The sequence below is a fragment of the Strongylocentrotus purpuratus genome, unplaced genomic scaffold (assembly GCF_000002235.5).
Source record: "Strongylocentrotus purpuratus isolate Spur 01 unplaced genomic scaffold, Spur_5.0 spur5_scaffold_7, whole genome shotgun sequence".
NCBI lineage: Eukaryota > Metazoa > Echinodermata > Echinoidea > Camarodonta > Strongylocentrotidae > Strongylocentrotus > Strongylocentrotus purpuratus.
In genome coordinates, this window is record NW_022145613.1 from 37,136,011 (window position 1) to 37,159,425 (window position 23,415).

Consider the following 23,415-nt stretch of genomic DNA (forward strand, 5'->3'; position numbering starts at 1 on the left):
TTTAACCATTTTCTTTGGTTAACAAACTTGACTGTACCATTTACTTCAATTCAATTCGTTTATTCGTCCATGTAAAAATATAAAAATAAGCTTCAGTCATATAGCGTGATGGATTTAAAGCAATTATAATGAGTTTAGTGTATAAAAATGTAATGGCAAGTCAAACCATTCAAAAGGGGATATGACCCGATTCTGATAACTAAAATCTTTTGCTTGTAAATACACAGGATATGGGTTAATTAACACTCAAAGAAACCAGACTTTCAAATTGAAAAACCCCCGGAATGATATTAAGGACGGCATTTGTTCCCTCTTGAAACGCCGAAAAATACCCCGGTGTGTGCAGCTGAATATACAATGGCGTCTTATTTTGTTTACAAGCGACACATTCCTTTAGTTTTGTATCGCTGCATTTGTCATCAAAATAAAAACATGCGCGGGGTTTAGAGTGAGGCAATAGATTATACATTTAGCCTGAAGGTAGTGAAGTAAGAGAAAGAACTCAAGAGAAGATGAAAACACAGGCACTGAACATGTGTGAGATGTCATGGGACATCGTCTGCTTGTGCAAATCATGTCCATACTGTGATCTCACACATCTTAGCAGCGTTCAGAGAACTCTTCAGGTGCTATTCCGGGGCTGTATTTAAGCGTTTTGAAATTTATAATAATCAGTACTTCGAATGTTTCCAAGCATTGAATTTTGATATCATTGTTGAATCAAAGTTTCAACTTTGCAATAATGAAAATAGAGTAAGTTTTTAGAATTAATGAATATCTACTTTAATTTCTGTCTCCCTTACAGCTTTGACGATAAGAGACACGATATTAAAACCGTCTGTGTTTCTTTCATCACTGTACGTGGATGAAAATAAAGTTATTTTTTAAAATCAATGAATATCTACTTTAAGCAAAATGACAAGGCTCACCTAGTGTTCAGAAAATTAGAATGGTTCTTAACAGTTTGCTAGGAATGCTTTCTGATTAAAATAAGGACCTATGCATTTATACCAAATACAACTTGATGACACTAATTTGCAAAGTAGAAAGAAAATCATGAAAACAAATGAGCATCCATATTAGAATATGATGCATTTATCAATCATTGGATGTAAGGTGCAAATGTTTATGGTTGATTATCTGGCAACCTGTGGATAAAAATAAGAATTAGAAGTTGTGCTTCTTAATGTCTCAACCATTTTGCAAAAGTATCTACCATTTACATTTATATTTCTTCCAAGAAAAGTGCTGCTTCAAGGCCTTGAAGATTGCGCACTGTGTGTGTATGTGAGGAGCCTGTGTGAGCCTGCTGGCCAGGATCCTTGTGCATATATGTACAGGGTGCAAGTAAAAACTTTTAATCCTGTGGGGGCAGTTAGGGGTGCTTAAATGCCTCAAGGGAGAGTGAGCAGGCTGGATCTACTGGAAGGTTGTTCCAGTCCTTGGTAGTTCTGGGGAAGAAGGAGATGATGTAGGCTTGGCTAGTGCACAGTGTCGCTCCGAAGCGGAATCCGTGACCTCTTGTTACAGATGTTGCTGCCTTAAGGTATTGTTGCCATTCAATGTCAACAAGACCAAAGCGGATGCGATACAGCATTGCAAGATGGCTTTGCAGACATCTACTAACTAGCGAGGGCCATTTTACTTTCTTCATCATAGATGTAACACTGCTGGTACGATCGAAGTCGCCACAGACCTACCACGCACTCCTGCATTGAACCATTTCGACCTTGTTGATGTTTCTTTGGGTGTGTGGATCCCATGCTGTTGCAGCATACTCCACTATGGGCCTAGTGTATGTGACATACGTAGCCTCCTTGATCTTGTGGTTGCAGTGTCGAAAGTTACGGCGCAGGAAGGCACAGACAGAGTTAGCCTTCTTGACTGTGGCATCTACATGGGCATGGGCGTCAATCCTGGGGGGACGGGGGGGGGGGGGACACGTCCCCCCCCCACGAATTTTCAGGTGGTGAAATGTCCCCCCATGATTTGGGGTTTAAATATTTTTTTTTTGTTCTCTCTTTCTCTCTTTCTCTCTGTGTTGAGAAAAATCAAGCAAAATCAGGCGATCAGATTTTATTAAAAGAAGCGTCATTAATATTACATTCACATTACCGGAAGTACAAACATTGGTTACGATGAAGACAAAAAATCTTTTCACCAACTGAAAAAAAAATCTCCCTTGTATCTTCCAAACCTTATGGCTGATTGTTCAATGGAAACGACAAATTCATCCATCTACCCCCTTGCATTCTTGTTCCTGTTATTTGATCTTAAGACTGTTTTCTCTTTAATTTGGCAAAAATTATGCCCCAAATCAAGCCATCTATCCATCAATTAAAAAAAAAATCTTTAACTTCTGAGGGGGGCACATCCCCCCAACAGACACCCCCTGCGTTCTTGTTCCTCGTTAATTGAACTTAAGACTTGTTTTCTTTTTAATTTGGCAAAAAGTATGCACCAAAGCGAGCCATTTAAGCATAAATTTGAAACAAAATCTTCAACTTCTGAGGGGGCACATCCCTTCAGACATCCCCCCCCCCCCCTGTGTGGCGCAGCCCATTCGCCTCCCTAACAAAATAACCTGGCGCCGCCCTGTCTGAACTTGTGTCCCCCCACTCCACGGTCTAATTTGGATTGACGCCCATGTACATGGGCATTGAAGTTCAGCTTCTGATCAATGTGGACCCCGAGGTACTTGGTTGAGTTGACCTGCTCCAGCTGATGACCATGGATGGTGTATTGGCCTAGGAGTGGCTTCTTCTTGTTGGTCACTCGCAAGACCTGGCACTTGGAGGGATGGAATTCCATCTTCCACGTCTTCTCCCAGTCCTGGAGCCTGTCTAGATCTTCTTGCAGTTTGTCACAGTCCTGGATCGATCTGATTGGTTTGTAGAGCAGACAGTCGTCAGCATAAAAGCGTGTGGTTGAATGCCTAATGCAATCTTGTAGGTCATTGATGTAGATCAAAAATAACAATGGACCTAGGACGCTACCCTGGGGTATGCCAGATGTGACCTTGGCTTCCAAGCTGAGTTGGCCCTCCAGTATGACTTGTTGGGTACGGCCAGTCAGGAAGTTCTCGATCCACTGAAGAGTAAGGCCGTGTATACCACAATGTTTGGCTTTGAGAAGGAATCGTTTGTGAGAGACCTTGTCAAAGGCCTTAGCAAAGTCTAGTACGATTACATCATACTGACCCGTGTCTTCCAGTCCTCTAGCAAGGTCATGGATGGTGAGGGTCAGTTGTGTCTCACAAGAACGGCGCTTCCGAAAGCCATGCTGATTGTCAGATAGAATGTCATGATGGATGAGGTGGTGGATAACTGCACAGTGAACAACATACTCACACAGCTTGCATACGATCGCAGTCAGTGAAATCGGCCTGTAGTTACCCGGGGATGACTTGCAGCCCTTCTTGTGGATGGGAACTACAAGTGCCTTCTTCCACATCGATGGAACGCATCCTTGATGAAGGGAGGCTTGGAAAAGCAGGGTGATCGCAGGGGAGATCTGATCGGCAGTTTCCTTCAACATTCTGGCAGAGATTCCGTCTGGCCCTGTTGCTGTTACTCGACAAAATCAAAATTGTTTTTGCAACCACTGGATTATTTATTTGGAATGGACCAGTCATCTGCCAGAGCACAAAAATTGTGTTGGATTCAAAGAATAAAAGAAGCCGATAAACAAGGATGGTTTCAAATTCTTCAATTGTATCTTTAAAAGAACAGTAGTTTGTTCCTGCTTAACTGTAACTATGGTTATAAAATGTTAGACAAAAACATTCCTAAGTTCTACCAAGCTATTTTCCTTGACCCCCTAAACATGAATAAGGGCACTAAAATTAACGTTCTATAAGTATCAGATGAGAAATAGTTTTAAACATGCATCATATTATGGCAGCCAATTTGACTTTTATATAAAAAAGGGTTAATTATATGCAAATGTATGCAAACTAAGAGTCAATGAGTAGTTCTAAGCTGCTGATAATGCTATAATCATGTTCCTTGACCCCCTAAACATCGGTAAAGACACTTCGTTTAGCTTTCTATGTGTATCAGATCTAGAGATATAGTTTTAAACATGAAAAAATGGTAGCAATTTAGAATTTAAAATGGGTTAATTATATGCAAATTTATGCAAACTAGGAGTCAAGGAGTAGTTCTAAGCTGCTGATAATGATATAATCATGTTCCCTGACCCCTTAAACATGGATAAGGGCACTAAAATCAACTATCTATAAGTATCAGATGAGAAATAGTTTTAAACATGAACAAATGGCAGCCATTCAGAATTTAAAAGGGGTTAATTATATGCAAATTTATGCATACTTGGAGTCAAGGAGTAGTTCTAAGCTGCCGATAATGCCATAATTATGTTCCTTGACTCCCTAAACATGGATAAGGGCACTAAAATCAACTTTCTGTAAGTATCAGATGAGAAATAGTTATAAACATGCAACATGGCAGCCATTTTGACTTTAAAAAGGGTTAATTTTATGCAAATTTATGCAAATTAGGAGTCAAGGAGTATTTGTAAGCTGCTTATAATGCTATTATCATGTTCCTTGACCCCAAAACATTGGTAAAGACTCTTCGTTTAGCTTTCTATGTGTATAAGATCTAGAGATATAGTTTTAAACATGAACAAATGGCAGCTATTCAGAATTTAAAAGGGGTTAATTATATGCAAATTTATGCATACTTGGAGTCAAGGAGTAGTTCTAAGCTGCCGATAATGCCATAATTATGTTCCTTGACCCCCTAAACATGGATAAGGGCACTAAAATCAACTTTCTGTAAGTATCAGATGAGAAATAGTTATAAACATGCAACATGGCAGCCATTTTTACTTTAAAAGGGTTAATTTTATGCAAATTTATGCAAATTAAGAGTCAAGGAGTAGTTGTTAGCTGCTGATAATGCTATAATCATGTTCCTTGATCCCCCAAACATTGGTAAAGACACTTTGTTTAGCTTTATATGTGTCACAGATCTAGAGATATAGGCTGAAATAGGTTTTGTGTGTCTACCAGGGTCTGACATGGCGGCCATTTTGAATTTATGCAAATTAGGCACTGATCCACCACTTCAATTTTTGTCAACTTTGAGTATGTTGTTTTCATGGCTACTCCAGATTATATGCAAGTGGAATCATTTCTGTTGCAATTAGTTCTTGGTTTTTTCCTATTTTGACTGTACTATACTCCTTTTGACAACTGAGTAGAAGGACACTGATACATACAGTCCAGTTTGAAATACATGAATTAATTACAAGACCACCCTCCAAAGATTGTATTTATTTATGCTAATCTTAGCAGCCCTTTTATAACCTTCATCTCAAAAAGTATAATAAATGAGCTACATGTACATGATAGTCCCTATACATATGTGTATGTCATTTTTTTGTTTTAAAGATGTATCAATTGCACATTGCTTTTGTAAATGATTATTAATGCCATTTCTTTCTCGTTTATTCACTTTCCTTTCTCTTGTATCTGCCATCTGCTATGCTGTGACATCCTCTTACTATACATAGGCTCAGGTAAGTAGTAGAACAAACTTTTCTGAGTGTTTCTTGCAATGCTTCCTTGAAGCTAGTTTGATGACACATTGTTATCTACTCAGTAGAGTTATAAAAAACTATAAGTTACTGTTTAGATTGTTAATGTTATCTAAGCCTTTTTTTGAAGATATTCATCATATGGCGAGTACATGTACATCATAAGCTCAAACTCATTTTCCCTGGAATGCTATAAAAGCAAAGGGGTTGTTAAAGCAAATATCCACACTAGAACATCAGCAAAAGAGAAAGTAGATCCTACCATGGATAATATTGTATTTTTCATGTTACAATTTTGAATGGAAGATAACATATCTGTGCACCATTCCTCTTTGCCAAATGCCAGTGTAACCAGTGGAATGCATTTGCTTTGCAGTCCATAAGATTCTGATCTCAGTTCAATGCAAGCCAATCCAGGATTTGCTGAGCACCAATAAAATCAGCAATTTGATGATGAAAGGTTTTAAGAGTGAAGTAAATAATCCTATTCTCTCCTTGTTCCCAATGACAGCATGTTTTTAAGAAGATGCTTTATGGGCTGTGCTTCTTCCATGCCTTGGTGCAAGAGAGGCGTAAGTTTGGCCCCTTAGGATGGAACATCCCTTATGAGTTCAACGAAACTGATCTGAGAATCAGCGTCAGGCAGCTTGCTATGTTCCTCAATGAGTATGAGGTGAGAAACATATACAGATCTAAGATGTCCAAATTATTTGCATTTATTGATTCATTCGTCTCCATTTGATTTACGTTTAGGCATCACTTTATTTTCTGTATTATTGTTTGCAATTGCATGAATACGTGTTATTGCAAATGCAATTCAATCTGATTCATGACATAATTTAATATGTTCACAAATAAGCTATTTATTAGTTTTTCAGGAAATGTTTGATCAATCTAACATGCTAGCAGATGCAGGAAGTGATATGTATTATCTGACCCCCATTTAAAACTACATTGGTTGTACATTTGATGGCGCTTTGCCCTTGTCAATGACTGTATTCCAATGATTGATTTATACATTTGTCTTTCATATTTAGAAAATCCCATACGATGCGTTGAGCTACCTGACAGGCGAATGTAACTACGGTGGTCGTGTGACAGACGATCGTGATCGTCGCACACTTCATACCATCTTGGATAAGTTCTACGTACCAAGCATCGTAGATGAATCTTATAAATTTGATTCCAGTGGAACATACTATGCCCCTCCGGCTGGAGATGTAAGTTTTTTCATTGTTATATCCTGCTAGTGTTACTTTTGGCTTAGTTTTCAAAAATAGCATGCAGCACATAACTTGTTTTGATAATTGAATACAGCATAACATAAAACATTCATATTAATGGTTTGAGCAATATACCTCAATTTGGTAGAAATCGTGCATACATATATATTTATTGCTCATTGTTACTTCATTTGTATTTTCAAGCTTGCTTAACTTTTGAAGATGTCATGATCAGAAAATGTCTTGTTAGCATTTATCACTCAAAAGACGACAAACAGAAAATACTTCGCAAATTCTTTGAATTCACATGCTTGTCATGTATGACAAATTTTAAAGTCACTTTTCATGAAATCAAGCACTTTGGTAGCCAATATTTCTTTCTTATTTCTAATGATAGCTTGCAATTATTTAATTTCTCTATAAATTTTTTTTTTTTCTTCCCGACATCCAGTATGAAAGCTACTTGACGTTCACCAAGAACCTTCCCATCATCCCTCACCCGGAGGTGTTTGGTATGCATGCAAACGCTGACATCACCAAGGATCAGTCCGAGACAAAACTCTTGTTTGATAACATCCTTCTTACTCAGGTAAGAACTACTGCACAGCTAATCTAATTGCTCCGTCCATTTTCAAAAATAGAGATTGAATCGAGTGGTATATACTGAGATAGCTCCTTCTCAAACAGCATCATAAGTGACTTGAGGCATATCGTTACCGTCTGGAAGATGTGTGTATGGAAGAACTCATCCTAAAATATTTAGTTTACAAATAATGGCAACTATTAATCTCAAGATCTGTTGTACTTCAGAAAAGAAGTAGATCCCATCATCTTTGTTATACTCAACCCAATGAGCATGCTTGTAGATGATATAAAGTGCATTAAACCATTTTAGTCAAAAGTTGAGAATACTGCAGGATTAGCCATGCGTACAATAATGGCAATGTATGGATGGATTGATCCTTGAATTGGCTTGAATGACCTAATTATAAATGGGAATTGTTAAACTCTCATTTTACCAGGTAGGGAGGGTATATTGGGTAAAAGTACTCTTATACCTTTTCCTCTCTTTACTATTTTCTTTCTCAAGCCCTGTTTAGAATCTTTCTTTAATCCTTCTTTGAAATATCTATAGTCCTAGGCACGTCATCTAGTATGAGCCACCTCTATCTATCTTGATCTAAATTCTTGTAAATGCTGCAAATGAAATTAATTTTCCTTTCATCCTGTCTTATACATGTATCCAGTCTCATATTTATGTACCTACTCTGATAGGCTGTCTGTCTCTTGCTCAAGGTCTTTCAAAATTTCTAATACTACCTTTATATCTTTCTTCTTTGTGCTTATTAATTGATTAATTGTACCATCCAATTGTGTCATATCATTACGTTTCTTCTTTCCAAGCATTTCTCTTTTCATCCGTCTCCTAATATTTATTCTCATTCTTATATATATATATATATATATATATCTTTCTCTTTAATGCACATGTACCCATAACTGTCAATCTTTTCAAACTGTCTCTTTGTCTTTCTCTGTCTGATACTTTCTTGCTTACATACTGAATGTTCTTGTGCTGCATGTATGATGTTCATCATCTATATACTCTTTTCACATCTCATCACAATCTGCTTGCTATTATCACCTCCAACTGCACCTCTCTGACTAAATCATCTCAACAACAACAGCAACAGGTTGGTAGTCTTTCATCTTCTCTTTCCTACACCCTCTCTCTTTCTCTCTGTCCCTCTCTCTGTCCCTCTTCTGTCTCTCTATTACTCCTCCCCCTCTCTGCATGTCTTTCTTTCTATTTTCATCTATTCATCTTTATATTTCTTTACATTCTTTTGCCACTGGGCTATTAATTGTCCTATCTTTAATTGCCATCTTGAAACTAATATTTTTTTTCAGAATCATTAACAATTTTTCTTACCCATATTTATTGTGCTTCAATTTAATATTTCATCTTGTCTTTTTTAACTTATTCTATTTCATTAACAATCGTTATGCAGCTTTTTTTTTCTGACTAACAATTTCAAATCTAATTTATCTGATAGCTTGTCAAAGGAACGCATTTTGTTTTGGTCCCCTTTGATATTTCACAAAATGGATAGGTCATAGTATTATGTAACATGAATTAAAGGCAGTGTGTATAGAGAAATTTGATATCAAATATTTATTAATAAATGTATGACCTATTACAGGAGCACTTCATTTAAAATTGAACCCAAACTTATATCAACCAAATGCACAGTATAATTCATAATACTGCAACAATATCCCTTTTCATGTTTTTTGCACCATTTATTTAAGAGATGATATTTCATTTACTCCCACTGGCACATGACCATATTTGAAGCGCATTTTGAGTATATTGGACCTAAATGTGCAACAATCATTATCTCACAGTATTTAAGGATATCAGCAGTAAATGTGCGTTCTGTAAGTGTAGGACTTATTATCTGTATATTTTTCATGTGATGATCGAACCTATTCAGTAATGGATATTGGAAATTCATTTCTTGTATGGATTTGTGTATATACTATTGTCATTGTATGTTGTATGTCAGATTACCATTATCCCCTGTAAGATATCTTTGTGTTCCCAAATGGCTAGCTAGCCCAAGATGTGAAGGAAATATTGAGGTATTCTTTGCTGAAAACATGCTTGATCGGTGATGATGATGACATGTTCCATTCAGAAAATATGTGTGCAAACAAAATTCAAGACAAAGTATCTTCTCATGGTTTTAATTCAAGTTTTAAATTGTTCTCCCTTTTGTTGTGAGATTTGAGTAGTGTTGAGGCAAGTTTTCAGAGCTCTATACCGCTAACAGGTTATCTCATTGTAGAAAGGTGTTGATATGTCAGTGATTTCATAAATGTTAATTTTTGTTCACTTCATTTGTTTCCCCTTTTCCCATTTTATTCATGCTACACGCCCCCACCCCAACTTCTTATCATGAACATATGGTTATATGCATGGTTTACTGTGTGACATGCCTGTGTGAAATGACCCCTTCTCTGTCGGCCCCACCCCTTTGTGCCCCTCCCCCCTCCTATCCTCTTCTCACCCCCATCCCTGACCCTGCCTGTCATGGACTATTTAAATCCAAACCCCTAATTCTCAACATCAGGCTCAGGTATTGTATGATGTTTTGAGATCTCGGGTGTGATGGGTTTTTTAATCTCTATTTGTAATGAAGAAGATATCTGATTTACACTTGGTTATGTATGGTGATGGTTTTATTTTAGATGCCTTGAATACTAACAACCAAAGTTTGAACTAACCTTTTACATTTTTTTTAAAGGCTTATTTTTTAAAAGCTTTATTCTAGCTGCATGGGTAAATGCATCGTCAATCAGAATTGAGAAGGAATTAATTACCTAATATTGCATGGACAGGTTATTTTTTAAAGTTTGAAAATCATTCAAAGCTATTAATCAGTCAACTTATCTATTGATTTGTTTACAAACAGAAAACGAATACAATACATTTTCATATCAAAATATCTAACATTGGTTTGTTAAAGGGACAAGATAATTGTATGCACTACATCTAGTTGAGCCTGACCCCTCTTAGCAAAGCAATATGTTTTTATTGTAATTTTAATGTTAAAAACAAGAAAGTGTATTATCACATCATTTAGTACAAATCATTTCTTGTATAAGGAAGGAAACATGCAAACTGCATAATGCCCAGTAGATTAACTTACAACGATATTACCATTACTGTTTTGCACCTTATTATTTTTGATGTTTGCTTGTTGAGACCTGTTCTAGAGTCTTTATTTACTCCATTATGAAAGTGAATTTAAAATGTTATTAACAAAGCACTGATTTTGGTTTTGTGGGAATTGTGTTGCACATGGTGATATGTTATACCACAGTATGCACATTTATGCTGGAGCTAGTTAAGGAAAACACACATACACTATTTATCTTGGTAATCACCTACTGCACCATCAGAAGGACGTTAACTCATATATAAGTTTACAAGGAGTTAATACCCTTCTGGCTCTGAGCTCATGATATCAATTATGAGTAGTTTGATGTTAAATTATAAACATACTTGTTATGTACTGAAGGATTTTTTGCAAAAAATGCTGCTACAATTTTGTTTTAATAATATCAGAACAATCTGAATTCATTCAAATTCTGTCAGAATGTAATTAAAGTGTTCATGTATATTGTATTTAATGTTTTGATTGTCCCATACTAATATAAGTTTATTGTGACACATATTTACACTTTCATTTTGCTCACAAAAAAAAGGAATAAAGTTGAAATGTTCACATGTCTGCACTTCACGTACACAGTAGCCACACTAAGTTATGAATTAAGCATACATCACATTACATAGAATTTGTTAATGATTAAAATATCAGTGCATTGGGCAGAAATTTGAGTTAAAGGTGCACATCTAATACATATTTCTGAATGCAAGAAATAAACAGTGACTAAAATGTAAGAAATGTTATGCCTGAGACGAGTGATGTGAAATCTTTCAAAGTAATGCATGGCATGGATACTAATCTATATTAATTAGCTTTTTTTTAATACAAATGAACATAAAACTGCACTTCATTAATAAAAAGAAAAACATAATGGTAGCTTTTTTAAGATGACAATTTTACCAAATGTTGCATCCCAGCTACCATACTCACATTGTAATAAAAGTTTTCTAGCTCTGTTTATATGCATACAGATTTTTTTCAGTTTATTTGCTATAATTGATAGTAGTCACGTGGAATAGCTTGTAGATTGTAGGAAATTTGTGTAACGAACTAATGTTCATACTTTTTCTTTGTGATTCCACAGTCTCGTTCTTCAGGCGGTGGTGCCAAGTCCAACGATGACATCGTCAATGATGTTGCAGCAGACATCTTGGCCAAGCTACCCTCACTGTTTGACATCGAGGCTGGACTACGCAAGTATCCAACCACCTATACACAGAGTATGAACACTGTACTGGTACAGGAGATGGGAAGGTTTAACAACCTCCTGGCTGTGGTACGATCAAGTATCATCAACATCCAGAAAGCTATCAAGGTACGTTTTCTCTTTCACAGCCTGGCTGCACATTTTACGTGTCTTTATTTAGATTATAGGTGTATAATGCAATATTATATTGGGTGCTCTCACATTTATCTGGGGACACTTGCTATGGGTATAGCCTTGTCACAGATACAAGGTTTGGGTAGGGCCCTTTGACCTCGGAGTGGGGGGGGGGGGGATAGGGAATAGGGTAAGGGTTGTGATCAGGTTTTAGGTAATTCTAGCTATATATCACCATCAAACACCATGATCTTCAGAAATTGAGATGGTGTAGGATGTTAGCAAGAGCAAATGTCATTGGAGCTGGTGTCTTACAACTTATTCCAGTAAAAACAAACTTTGGCTTTTGCATAATACTCTATCACAGTAATAGCTAGCAACGGCCAAAAAAGGAAACTTATTGTCATTCATGTAGTTCTGCAAACAGCTACTTTCTTTTGTAATGTAAAAAAAGATATCATTTTCAACATTAAAGATATATTTCTTTGTTCTTCTGTGTGTGTTTGTGTCTGGTGTATCTCAGGGCCTGGTGGTGATGTCTTCGGAGCTTGAGGATGTGGCTAACAGCATCTTGAAGGGTAGGATCCCGGGAATGTGGATGAACAAATCTTACCCCTCACTCAAACCTCTTGGCAGCTACGTCAACGACTTCTTGACTAGACTCAAATTCCTTCAGGTAAGCCCACCATGAACTTTCATTCTAGTGTGTTCTGCATGAGTTGGAGTTGCAAGACATTAATCTACATTTGCCACTCTCCACCCAGGTGAGGTAAATGTGTACCCATTCTGAGGAAACTCCTAGAATACTTTAGCACCTTTTCATGGCTGCTCAGCTGCAGATGGGGTAATAATGTGATACTTGTATTGAAGCCCCACTGCACTACTTATAGCTACTTGCGCCCTCTTTATAGCATACAATGCCTAATCAGTACCTGTTGGTCCCCCATGATCCCCTTTTTCTTATGTTAATTGAGATCTGATTTGATGAGAAAACCACCTGTCCTTGACTTTGCAGGGAGGTTTAATCCCCACTGGCCAAACTAGTGCAGAAGGGCTTTAAATGCAATAGTTTATATGTTTATATATGTATATATATATATTCATATTGTAGCTGGTCTATATAAATGGTCACATTATTATTTATTAAACTATCATTATCCATCTGATGTTGTTTCTCAGGACTGGTATGATATTGGACCTCCACCAGTGTTCTGGATGTCTGGTTTCTTCTTCACCCAAGCCTTCTTGACCGGTGCCCAGCAGAACTACGCCAGGAAGTTCACCATCCCTATTGATCTCTTGGGCTACGACATGGAAGTCCTTGATGACAAGAAATATGAAACGCCACCTGAAGACGGTAAGCAACTGATTGGAATACGTTTCTTTTGTAGCTGTCAATATTTAGGATCAAGTAGAATTTATAAAGTACAGTCAAAACTGTCTATAGTGACCACCCAAGGGAAACACAAAAAGTGGTCTTTGTAGACAGGTTCCTTTAGTAAATGATTCAATGAGAATCCATTTTCAAGGGCAACAACAAATGTGGCCTTTGTAGACAGGTGGTCAGTAAAGCAGGTTTGGCTGTACGTAGTTGGTAGAGGGAGAACAAGTGGTAGCATGAGGAGAACTAGTAGCGTGGAAGCCAAAACAGGAGTAGAAGTAGTAGTTGTAGCAGCAGCAGTGGAAGTAGAGGTAGTGGCGATGGTAGTGGTAGTGGTAGGAGCAGAGGTAGTAGTAGTAGCAGGGTTAGTATCAGTGGTAACAGTAGTAGTAATAGTGGTAGCAATAGTAGCAATAGTGGTATTGTTATTGGTAGTGGGAGTGGTATAGGTTGTCGTAGTTGTAATGATAGTGTCAATGGTATTAGTAATGGAACATGTATTGGTAGTAGCAGTGGTAGTATTAGTGTTAGTGGTAGTGATAGTAGCAGCGTCAGTGCAAGAAGCAGTAAGTTCAATCAAAGTAAAATGAATTCTTTATAGAAATATAAACCTTCTGATATTTCATATTTCATATATCTCATATTTCAGGTGTGTATGTGAGAGGCTTGTTCATGGAAGGTGCACGATGGGATAGAAAGACACGACAGATTGGAGAGTCTTATCCTAAGGTTCTCCATGACACAGTGCCTGTGGTAAGTATTACTCTTATCCCCTATTCAAAGCATAGTTTAAATACCCACTCTTGATGTAATATGAATTTCCTACTTTCAGGCGTAAGTGTTTTGGGCTGAAATATTCACATTGTGCATAATTTTCATTGTTTTAGAAAACATTTTCAGCTGGTTTATAAAATAATTTTTAAATTGATTTTCATGATCGAAAGTTGAAATACATGGAAAGAGAGTAGAATGACTGCCAAGAAAATAAAAATGGAAAAATGGACCTTATTTACTTACTTATCTATTCAGTATTTTTTAAACAGGGTAGCCCCATTAGCAGTTAAAATATTGTTGTCTTTGGGGGCCATGATTATATTTTGGATAAAATCACTAATTCCTAAGGATGCATTTTCAATTCATTATAAAACATGGACCATGTCATTTTCATCCTCATATTCTCTCTCCAGATCTGGATGAAACCGATGAAGCGTTCCGAGCTACCTGATAAACCAGTCTACGAGGCGCCTCTGTACAAGACCAGCGAGCGAAAGGGTACACTCTCAACAACTGGTCATTCTACCAACTTCGTCCTCATGCTCAAGATCCCCACCGAAAGGCCAGAGACTCACTGGGTTGCTAGGGGCGTGGCCTTACTTTGTCAGCTGGATACATAGATTACTTCTAACATACCTTGAAATTAATTCCTGTTTGGAAAAATTGATTAACGGAGTTTACAAAAACAACACATGCAACAACCTGGTCTAGGATTTGTTTTAAAAAATATTTTAAAAACAATGATTTTGTCATTTTGATTGGTGCATATAAGTAATAACCTTGCAGTGAATAATTGTTTCGAATAGGTTTCAAGCAGGTCATTTGATAAAGTTCTTAAAACTGAAATCTGCATTTTCAAAAAAATTGCCCCCATATACAGGCATTTTTCAATTCATCGCATATTTTTAAATCAAAGAATATGACATTAACTTTTTGTTGTTGCTGTTGTTGGAAAGAATTTATTTGAAAAAATCATTGTTCATGAGAATGACTAGATTGAATGTGAAGAAATCAAATAAAAGATGGGGCCTTGCAGCGTATATTGACATTAAATATTACCCCCAAAAAGAAATGATAGATTTTATAAATGTAATTTCAACCACTTTATGAATAAATTACCAAAGTTATAATTGAATTGTGTGTCATGATAGGTATTCCTTACATAGTTTATGCTGTAGCAGCAAGTAAATTAATCTAAAAGATGAATATAATTATATATAAATCTATTTTTTTTTCTCACATTAAGAAAATATTTGTGTGATTTTTTTTTCAATATTCAGTCTATTTTCCACCAAAGATATTCTTGATACACATATGAAGTCCTCCAATGTTATTTGAAGTATTGCACTTAAATATCAACCATCTTTGGTGCAGCTGAAAAGCTTGTAAACATTTTGTAATATTCTGAAAACGATAGCAGCTTCAGTTTTATACTGTGACTTGTTTCCCCCAAAGTGATATATGAATTTATATTGTAAACAAATAATTAATATATGTTTGTATTTGTATATAAGATGGCGACACATTCTTAAAGCCTGTGAATATGGCACATGTCATTGAATAGTATACACTTATACTTATTTAAAGAGAATGTTATTTACTTTGAGACTTTGAGAGGTGTTATGTAAATAAAAAACATTTCAGTAGTTGTGAGATGCAATGTGGCCTGAGTGGACGTGTAGTGTAAGAAATATCAAAAAGGTTTCATGAATGCCTTGATAAAATGTTTCAAATATGTGCCGGCTTTCTAATTTAGAGGTTTTGAGAGAAAGTCTATTGTGACATATAACTTATTTTAAAATTGGTGAAAAGGTTTGTGTTATCCAGACTTATTTTGTTATAAGCTAGTGAAATCCTTGCTTCTGATTGGTTATCAGCAGATTTATCACTGATTTTATCATTTGTCATTGAAAAAAGCCTCTGTGAAACGGGTCCCTGGACCAAGTGCATTGTTGAAGATATATTTTCTAGGATGAGACGAAGAAACGCAAGGTCAAGATATTGTACTTCAAAAAGGAATAATAAATTTGATAATATATGTACATTGATGCAGTGAAATAAACTTATATTCCAGAAATGTAGGTCATTTATAATGACAAAATGAAATCCATTAATATTCCTTGAATGATTACTGTACATGTTATATGTAGATATTAACATAAATATAAGCTGTCAATTTGAGTCGGCAAAATGAATGAATGAATGTCATAAATGTATTTAATATATGTATATATACAATATGACTTTTATTTTGAAGTGACACAAGTGTGTATGAATGAAACTAAAGTTTGACTGACATAATCAATTTGGTTTGATTGCTTTGAAGTCCAAAATAGCATGCTGAATGAAGTTCAAAATGATGACAAATTTAGTAGAAAAGGAAGATTTATAGTTGGAACTTCAATGAATATCTGAAGAAAGTTGAAGATTTAAGCTGTGATGTTAAAGAATTGTCTGTAAAAAAGTGTATATATCAGCACTATATTCAATATGTCAATATTATATATGGTGTACAGTAGTATTCTGCTATTGGCCTGTCAGCTCTACCGTATGCATCTGTATTCTACCATCCGTCCTGTCATATTTGAAGTATTTTTGAGATAATGAATTTTAAATGATCACTAAACCTTGATTCTTCAATTTCAAACTCTATACACACTGCATCTGAAACCGTCCATTTTCATACATAATATATTATTCAATTTGTGAGTATATGTTTATTGATTCAGTATATTTTTATGAAAAATGTATGTACATGTATGTATATATTGTGATGTGAATTTATTGTAAGACTATTCCTAATACTTAAAATTGGTTTCTTGAAATAAACATAAAATTATTATAACATTCTATGAAGAAACAAGGTTTCTTCATATCGAAAGACTTAAATATATAACTTTCAGACCACCACATGCAAATCCATCTATTGTAATGATTTGAGATTTATTTTTTGTACATATATTATTCTAAGTTGAACCTTTGTATGCCGTTTTGAATATCAGTTTTATTTCCCAATAAAGTCAAGCACGAAACAAACAGTTTGTTCTTTCTTTTTCTGTTCAAGACAGCAGTATTCATTATTTAATTGTTCATAATTCTTCTTAATAAATTTACAGAGTTGAATGAACAAATTATATAGTTACATAATTTGTAAACATTTATAAACATGAACATAGATGATCAGACTAATAGGCAAACAGGGAGAAACGCCCCTCTTCCCTCCCACCCACAAAAAAGATGAAATAAATTTTAAAGAAATTAAATATTAGTAATAATTGCATGACAAGATGATAATATCACAACTGCTTGTACATGTTTTTAACTTTCAATTTTCAGTAATGGACCCCCCCCCCCCTGGGTCTACTTAATACTAGCATTTTTTTCGAAACCACTTGGAATGTAAGCATCGGTATCATTTCTTTAAATTTTTTGCCACGTTATTCCCTAGATCCTATACAAACATGCAGAAACAACAATTCTTATCACTGAATATCATTTCTTATACAGTGTTCATTCATTTTCTTTCTTCTCCTCGGGAGGTTACAAACTCTGACATTCATAGACAATTTTCATTGTCAATACAAAATGTGCATAAGTAATGTAAATTGAACAAACAGGCCTTCATATAGACCTTCAATGAAGTTCCAAGAACATACATGCAACACATAGATCAATACCTATGAACGCATTTTCATCGTTCTCACTCTCTGCACTCAACCGTACATGCCTGTGGGTGTGTATCTCATTTCAAGTCTAGTGCTTTTGAACACAGAAGAAACCAGGGTAAAAAATCTCTAAACATGATCTGCAGCGTTGTTCTCATATCATGCTGTATAACTGGCAAAAAAGTAACCTATGGGAACAAAATTACAATTTTTTGGGGGGTTAATGGAAAGCAGGGTTTGATAAAAAAAAATCTATGCAATAAAGGCCCTTTAGCATACCGGCTTATCTGTGTGTTATAAGATACAGATATGTGAAGTGCACTAATATGCTCATGTCCTTTTATTTGGTAATAGAAGGTTTTGGGGTGGTTTACTCAGTCGGATGTGAACGAAACTTTATAAGCCAGTTCGTAAATACTATCTGTGGATGGGCAGATGAAGGTCATTTGTTCCCAAATTGTAAAACCCATAGAGACGAATACTGGTATCGTGCTCATGACAGTTATGTAATCAGTATTCATTTATGCACCGACGGTACATTTATCTGATACACAGGTGGAAGTATTCTTCTCAAGAGGCAAACAAAAGATATTCATGGAGCACCTCCATCACTTCGGCAGTAATTATTCTAAAATGCACAAGTGGGACGTATCCATCGTGTAAAAGATCTGTGGATATTTTGGGGTCATGCGTACCGAAGCTATTTACGAACTGGCTTATTGAGCCAGAAATCTTAAATAGACAAAGGAATGAATTGAGAACTAATTACCATTGATGAGGTCTGAAGAGTTAATTTAACAACCCAGCTTGGTTACAAGTCATTCCACAGTAAAGAATTACTTAGAAGTCCTCCATGCAACTACAAATCAGTCACAGAAGATGTTTATTTGGCCAAGATTCCTTTCCTTCTGATATGAAAAGTGTGGCACATGATTCTCCAAACTTCATGCTCATGATCACTGATGAGTCCATATAAATCATTGCAAGTATATTCGTCACAAGCTGAGGGATTTCCTGACTAGTTCCCCTGCTATCCTGTAGAACTTTTCCCGATCATCTCTCCACATCTTGGACGCATCTACATTAGCACCGCTCTCATCATTGGGTTCTGAGGAAGGAATACGCAACATTAATTACTTTACACAAAACTACAAATGTTGCACTTAACATTTGAAACCTGCTAGAAGTTGATAAAAGCTCCCTCAAAACCTTGGTTTCATTTCAGCTGAATTAGATCAATTGCCTACAAATGACACTGCCTTTCAGCTAATCTTGTGCTCTAGTGAGGAAACTACATTTCAAGAGAAACTAAATCACTGTTAATCTAAATCGTCTATCGTGTCATAAATGGGTTGTATTGAGCGGCAAAATGTGAAAAAAATAAGAAGTTGCTGAAAACAACTGTGGAATCTTGTATTCTATTGCACGACACATTGAAGGATGAATAGCAATCGTGTTTTTAATCTTTCTTTGATAATTACTCATCCCTTTACATTTCAACCAGCAATCATAGTTTGTATCAAGGCAAGTCAAAGTTATTTGGTTGTTTGCTACAACAGACGTTACAAAGAATAAAGGAAAAGCACACAAAAATAAAATCACAAGTGTTATTTTCTTTGTTATTTGGTCTGCTCTCAACTCTAGTCAGACTGTCTGATGATGTCGGTAATGTATGCAGAAATATACCCTGGACTTGCTCATTAAATATTAAAAAATCAGTGTATTTCTTGCTCTGAATCTCTGAAATTTAATTTTTTGCCATTTCGAGATCTACTGATTACGTTTGATCATATTACAGTGGAACCTCATTATAACAAACTCTTGAGACTAGTGAAATTATTGCTCTACATTGACACCTTCTTGTATCAGGGCGAAAAAAAACCATAGATACAAGGATACACACAATTACCTTGTTCCCTTTTGCGACAGTCATTCCACATATTGTGTTGTGGCTCAACTTTTGATTCAGAGCTATATTCCAGATATTCCAAATATTCCAGATGCATATGGGTAGAAAGGGCTACAATTTCTGCACAAATGTGTCAATTTTTGTTGCATGATAATATCGTGTTTGAGGGCATGAATTTTAGAAGGATAATAAGCTTGAAAATTGGCAACACGTAGAGAGGGTCAAAATCATTGTTTTCGATCAAAATTGGTCACTTTATCAACTTTTCAACAAAACTATTCACCCAATATTGATTTCAATGACATTACATTTTATTAGTGCAATGTAGCATTAAAAGAAAAAAAGTCACGTTGCCAATTTTAAGAACAAAATGGGATCAATTCAGCCATTTAGATATCCCTGCTGTGAGAGTGATACAGTATTCTTTATTACGAGGTTCCACTGTATAATTCATACGCAAAGTAAAATAATGACAAACCTGCTAACATGCTGATGACCGATAGAAGAATCTTCTCTACGCTCTGTACTGGACTCCATCTCTCAGCACTGCTCTCATAACCCATAGGATCATCACCAGGGGCATGCAGGATTGATATACACACCCGGCCATCTGCATAAACTACAAAGAAAATATACATGTATCATCCTGTTGTCATAGGGAAAGTACAATGAATGTTTATCGCAAAAACTGTTACATCCACAACCTAAACTAAGTTATGAGGCAACATCCGTCCATTTGCATAAACTATAAAGAAATTCACATCTCATCCGGTTGTGATAGGAAAAGTGTTTATCCCAAAACTGCTACATTCACAACCTAAACTAAGTTTTGAGACAGCACCCGTTCATCTGTATTTAAACTATGAAGAAATAAACATCTCATCCTGTTGTCATAGGGAAAGTACACTGAGTGTTTATCCAAAAACTGCTACATCTTAAACCTAGAAACTAAGTTTGGAGACGGACAAGGAACAACGAAATGAATACATTCAGAAGAAAAATCTTTAATTTTTATGGTGAAAATTAGACAGTAGACTGCATGTATGTTAATGGTGTCATACAACTCAACTTGAAACAAATACACACATGTATGTCCATATTTGTTTTAGTACTGTTGTAGAATAACTACAAATTAGTTGATAACATTGTGTAGATATCTGAAAATATCTCACAATGTAGAACCTCTTATGATACTTTAGCTACAAACTGAAAATGTGTACAGGTATTTCTTTTCTGTTTAAAGTACCTTCTCTCATTTCTAGATCACAACAACCCTCAGAACTGAAATGTTAAGCCTTACTATTTGGATGGAACATCTCAGTCTTGAATCGCATCTTGGGTGGGTTGAGCGGATAGTCAGTCGGAAACTTCAGTTCAGTCTGGAAGACCCCTCCTTCAAAACATGTTCCTTCTGGACCACTGATGACACAAGATGAGAAGGAAACAGAAGGAGATATGTAACCACATGAAAATAGTATGCTTGAACCAAAAGCTCCTAATGGATCTTATATTGTGTTTATGATACAAACAATAAGCATCATGCAAAAGTGATACATATAATATACATGTAAAAGGCACACAAGGAAAATATTTAAGGTACAGTGCTCAGGTAGAAGACCAGATGCAAAGCATACAGAGGTCATCTTGGAGGCCAATGGTTAGATACAAGATAGCATCTTCAGCACAAAACACAAACAGCTAACTCTTCATAACTTGCAGTTGCACTAGTCAAATTTTCCTTAAATCAAAGCACTTTCAAAACAAATTCTTCAAACCTGTGTTATTTAAACTTCCCAAATGCAAATCCATTTAAAGTAAATTTTGCATCTGTCGAACAATTTGTTGTAGTCCCAGCAGATTTGACTTCTGCAGAGTTAACTGCAGATAAATAAACAAAAATACTTACGTAATAAGAGCTTCCCATTCAAAGAAGTTTTCTTCATTGACTGGACCAGCTATGATGCCCTCAGGAGGATTGACTGTTAGCTCTGTGAACAAGGAAGAAAAAGAGGAGAAAATATCTAGAATATTTTTCGTTTTGGTTGTCCACAAATATAGAGACTTTTCATTTTCTTTTATGTTTACTTCATATTTGTCTATGTAAAAATGTTTCTCCTTAATTATAATGATTGCTGCACTGACACCTGTATCTCTGTACCAAAAGTCCATACTTTTGATATTTTTTTAAAATCTCTCGATGACAACGTCTTTGTCTTTCACTCTGTCAATCTCTTCAGATGCTTCTCTTATACATGTATACCTAGTGTGTGTGTGAGTGGGTGTGCATGTAATTAGGTTTTTACAGACGTGTATCAATCAGACGTGACTCAGTTTGATCCGGGGTTGCCTGAGCCAATTTTTAGGCAAAGTCAGAGGGACGACCAAGTGAACGTGCCGCTAGACCAACTCGGATCTTGATATCTCTTTAAGTAGCTGTCAACTCTTTTTTTTTTTATAGCAAGCAAATCATGAAGGTATCCTTTCATATATTATTTTGCTAATTTGTGTATTTATGACTGTTAAATTTGTTTTTTTACATTGCTCAATGATAAATAAATTGAAATGAATTGAAAACAAAATCATGAGAAAAGTAAAATAAAGCAAGCATATGATGAATGATTAGAGTCTACATTTACAATTAAATCTAGATCTAGATCTAATCATCTAGACTATGATGATGAATATTATTCACATTAAAAAAACATTGGATTAGAATCTATGACAAATGTATCTCATCATCATGACTAGCTATTACGATAATACAACAAAAATAAATTGTGTATTATAGTCTCATAAGGAACGAAACAAACAACAACAACGACAACTCGGTCAGTCACCACTCACTCAATACTTTCTTAGCGACTGCCCGGAATTACCAACGCAAAACACACATAAAAATCGATGCATGGGGCAATGATAAAATTAATATGTAGCACAAAATCACGCCCAGCAATCACTAAAAAATATTAAAATAAGATATGGAAAATAATTTCCAGAGAATACGCACGTTTATATTCAGCCATCAATCTCTTCAGGGCAGATCCGGCCATATTCAAGATAAATTCTCTCGGAATATGCCTGCTTTTTAAACTACCCAACTCTTCACAAAGAACTTAGCAGATAGGACCTTCAATCTTATTGCCTAAGGTAGCTGTGAAATGTCGATCAAAACCAAAAGCTGAGACTGTTAAAAGAAATCGTGTTGGGGCAATTTTTTCATAAATTCAATAATTCTACATTTTCATGACCTTGGAAGTGAAGCTATAATCTTTCGCGGGATTTTTTCCCGTTGTAAATAAAGACAACACAACTTTGTCCATTTTTAAAACCACCATTCTTGGTTGTATTCGGGGTTATCATTTTTCATTCATTACAGATTCTTTCACAAAAAGTTTATTTGTATAACATTTCATTTATTTCTTGAAGAAGATAAAGAAAACAGAGAAATGGAATGTAGAGTATAACATAGTTGAGAAAAATAAGACAAGGAATAAGAAGGTTTCGAGTTTAAAACATATCATAAGAACACCCGCTGGTACAAGCCATCTGATGAAGTGGCGTCGAAAAAAGAAAAAGAAAGAAAAAAAAAAAAATCCGTTTTCCAACTTTTCACGTTTCACGAAATCGTCATAATGACAAGTTCAACGATATCCCATTGGAACGCATGTATTGATAATTGAAATAGCCGAACAGGCTACTCTGTGTAAATTTGTGATTTAAATAAATGAATACATCAAACACCATTCAATTGGATGTCGACGAACTTGTACTTATGACGGCTCGTGAAATGTTTGAGGAGGCTTGGGGTTGAGGGGTGTTTGTGTGTCTGAGTCATGTGTGTAC

At 35.7% G+C, this 23,415-nt stretch overlaps 2 protein-coding genes across 3 annotated transcripts in view; one reads left to right on the plus strand and one right to left on the minus strand.

The window, feature by feature from the left end:
* Positions 1-17,034, plus strand: part of LOC581061 (dynein heavy chain 7, axonemal) — a 100,825-nt gene extending 83,791 nt beyond the window's left edge. The window contains exons 67-76 of one of the 2 annotated variants that reach the window (XM_030974888.1): positions 5,539-5,544; positions 6,074-6,235; positions 6,600-6,782; positions 7,237-7,374; positions 9,923-9,928; positions 11,607-11,837; positions 12,367-12,519; positions 13,023-13,200; positions 13,874-13,977; positions 14,412-17,034. In XM_030974888.1, coding sequence (XP_030830748.1) covers positions 5,539-5,544; positions 6,074-6,235; positions 6,600-6,782; positions 7,237-7,374; positions 9,923-9,928; positions 11,607-11,837; positions 12,367-12,519; positions 13,023-13,200; positions 13,874-13,977; positions 14,412-14,618 — 1,368 coding nt within the window. In that variant the 3' untranslated portion in view covers positions 14,619-17,034. The remainder of the gene's footprint in view (positions 1-5,538; positions 5,545-6,073; positions 6,236-6,599; positions 6,783-7,236; positions 7,375-9,922; positions 9,929-11,606; positions 11,838-12,366; positions 12,520-13,022; positions 13,201-13,873; positions 13,978-14,411) is intronic. The other variant, XM_030974889.1, reaches the window with a different exon arrangement.
* Positions 17,035-18,306: 1,272 nt separating this feature from the next.
* On the minus strand, positions 18,307-22,716 carry LOC585800 (ubiquitin-conjugating enzyme E2 G2). The gene is made up of 5 exons (XM_785611.5): positions 22,580-22,716; positions 21,479-21,560; positions 20,873-20,991; positions 20,051-20,191; positions 18,307-18,771 (listed from the first exon to the last, which is right to left on the minus strand). Exons 1-5 carry the CDS (start codon positions 22,620-22,622, stop codon positions 18,659-18,661), a joined length of 498 nt encoding a protein of 165 aa, XP_790704.1. The 5' UTR covers positions 22,623-22,716; the 3' UTR covers positions 18,307-18,658.
* Positions 22,717-23,415: the final 699 nt, after the last annotated feature.

Coding starts and splice junctions, on each gene's coding strand:
- LOC585800 (XM_785611.5), bottom strand. CDS start 22,622: ATGGCCGGATCTGCCCTGAAGAGATTGATGGCTGAATATAAAC. Junction 20,992..21,478: donor GAATGGGAAGCTCTTATTAC/GTAAGTATTTTT, acceptor TTGTGTCATCAG/TGGTCCAGAAGGAACATGTT. Junction 20,192..20,872: donor TGAGATGTTCCATCCAAATA/GTAAGGCTTAAC, acceptor TTTTCTTTGTAG/TTTATGCAGATGGCCGGGTG.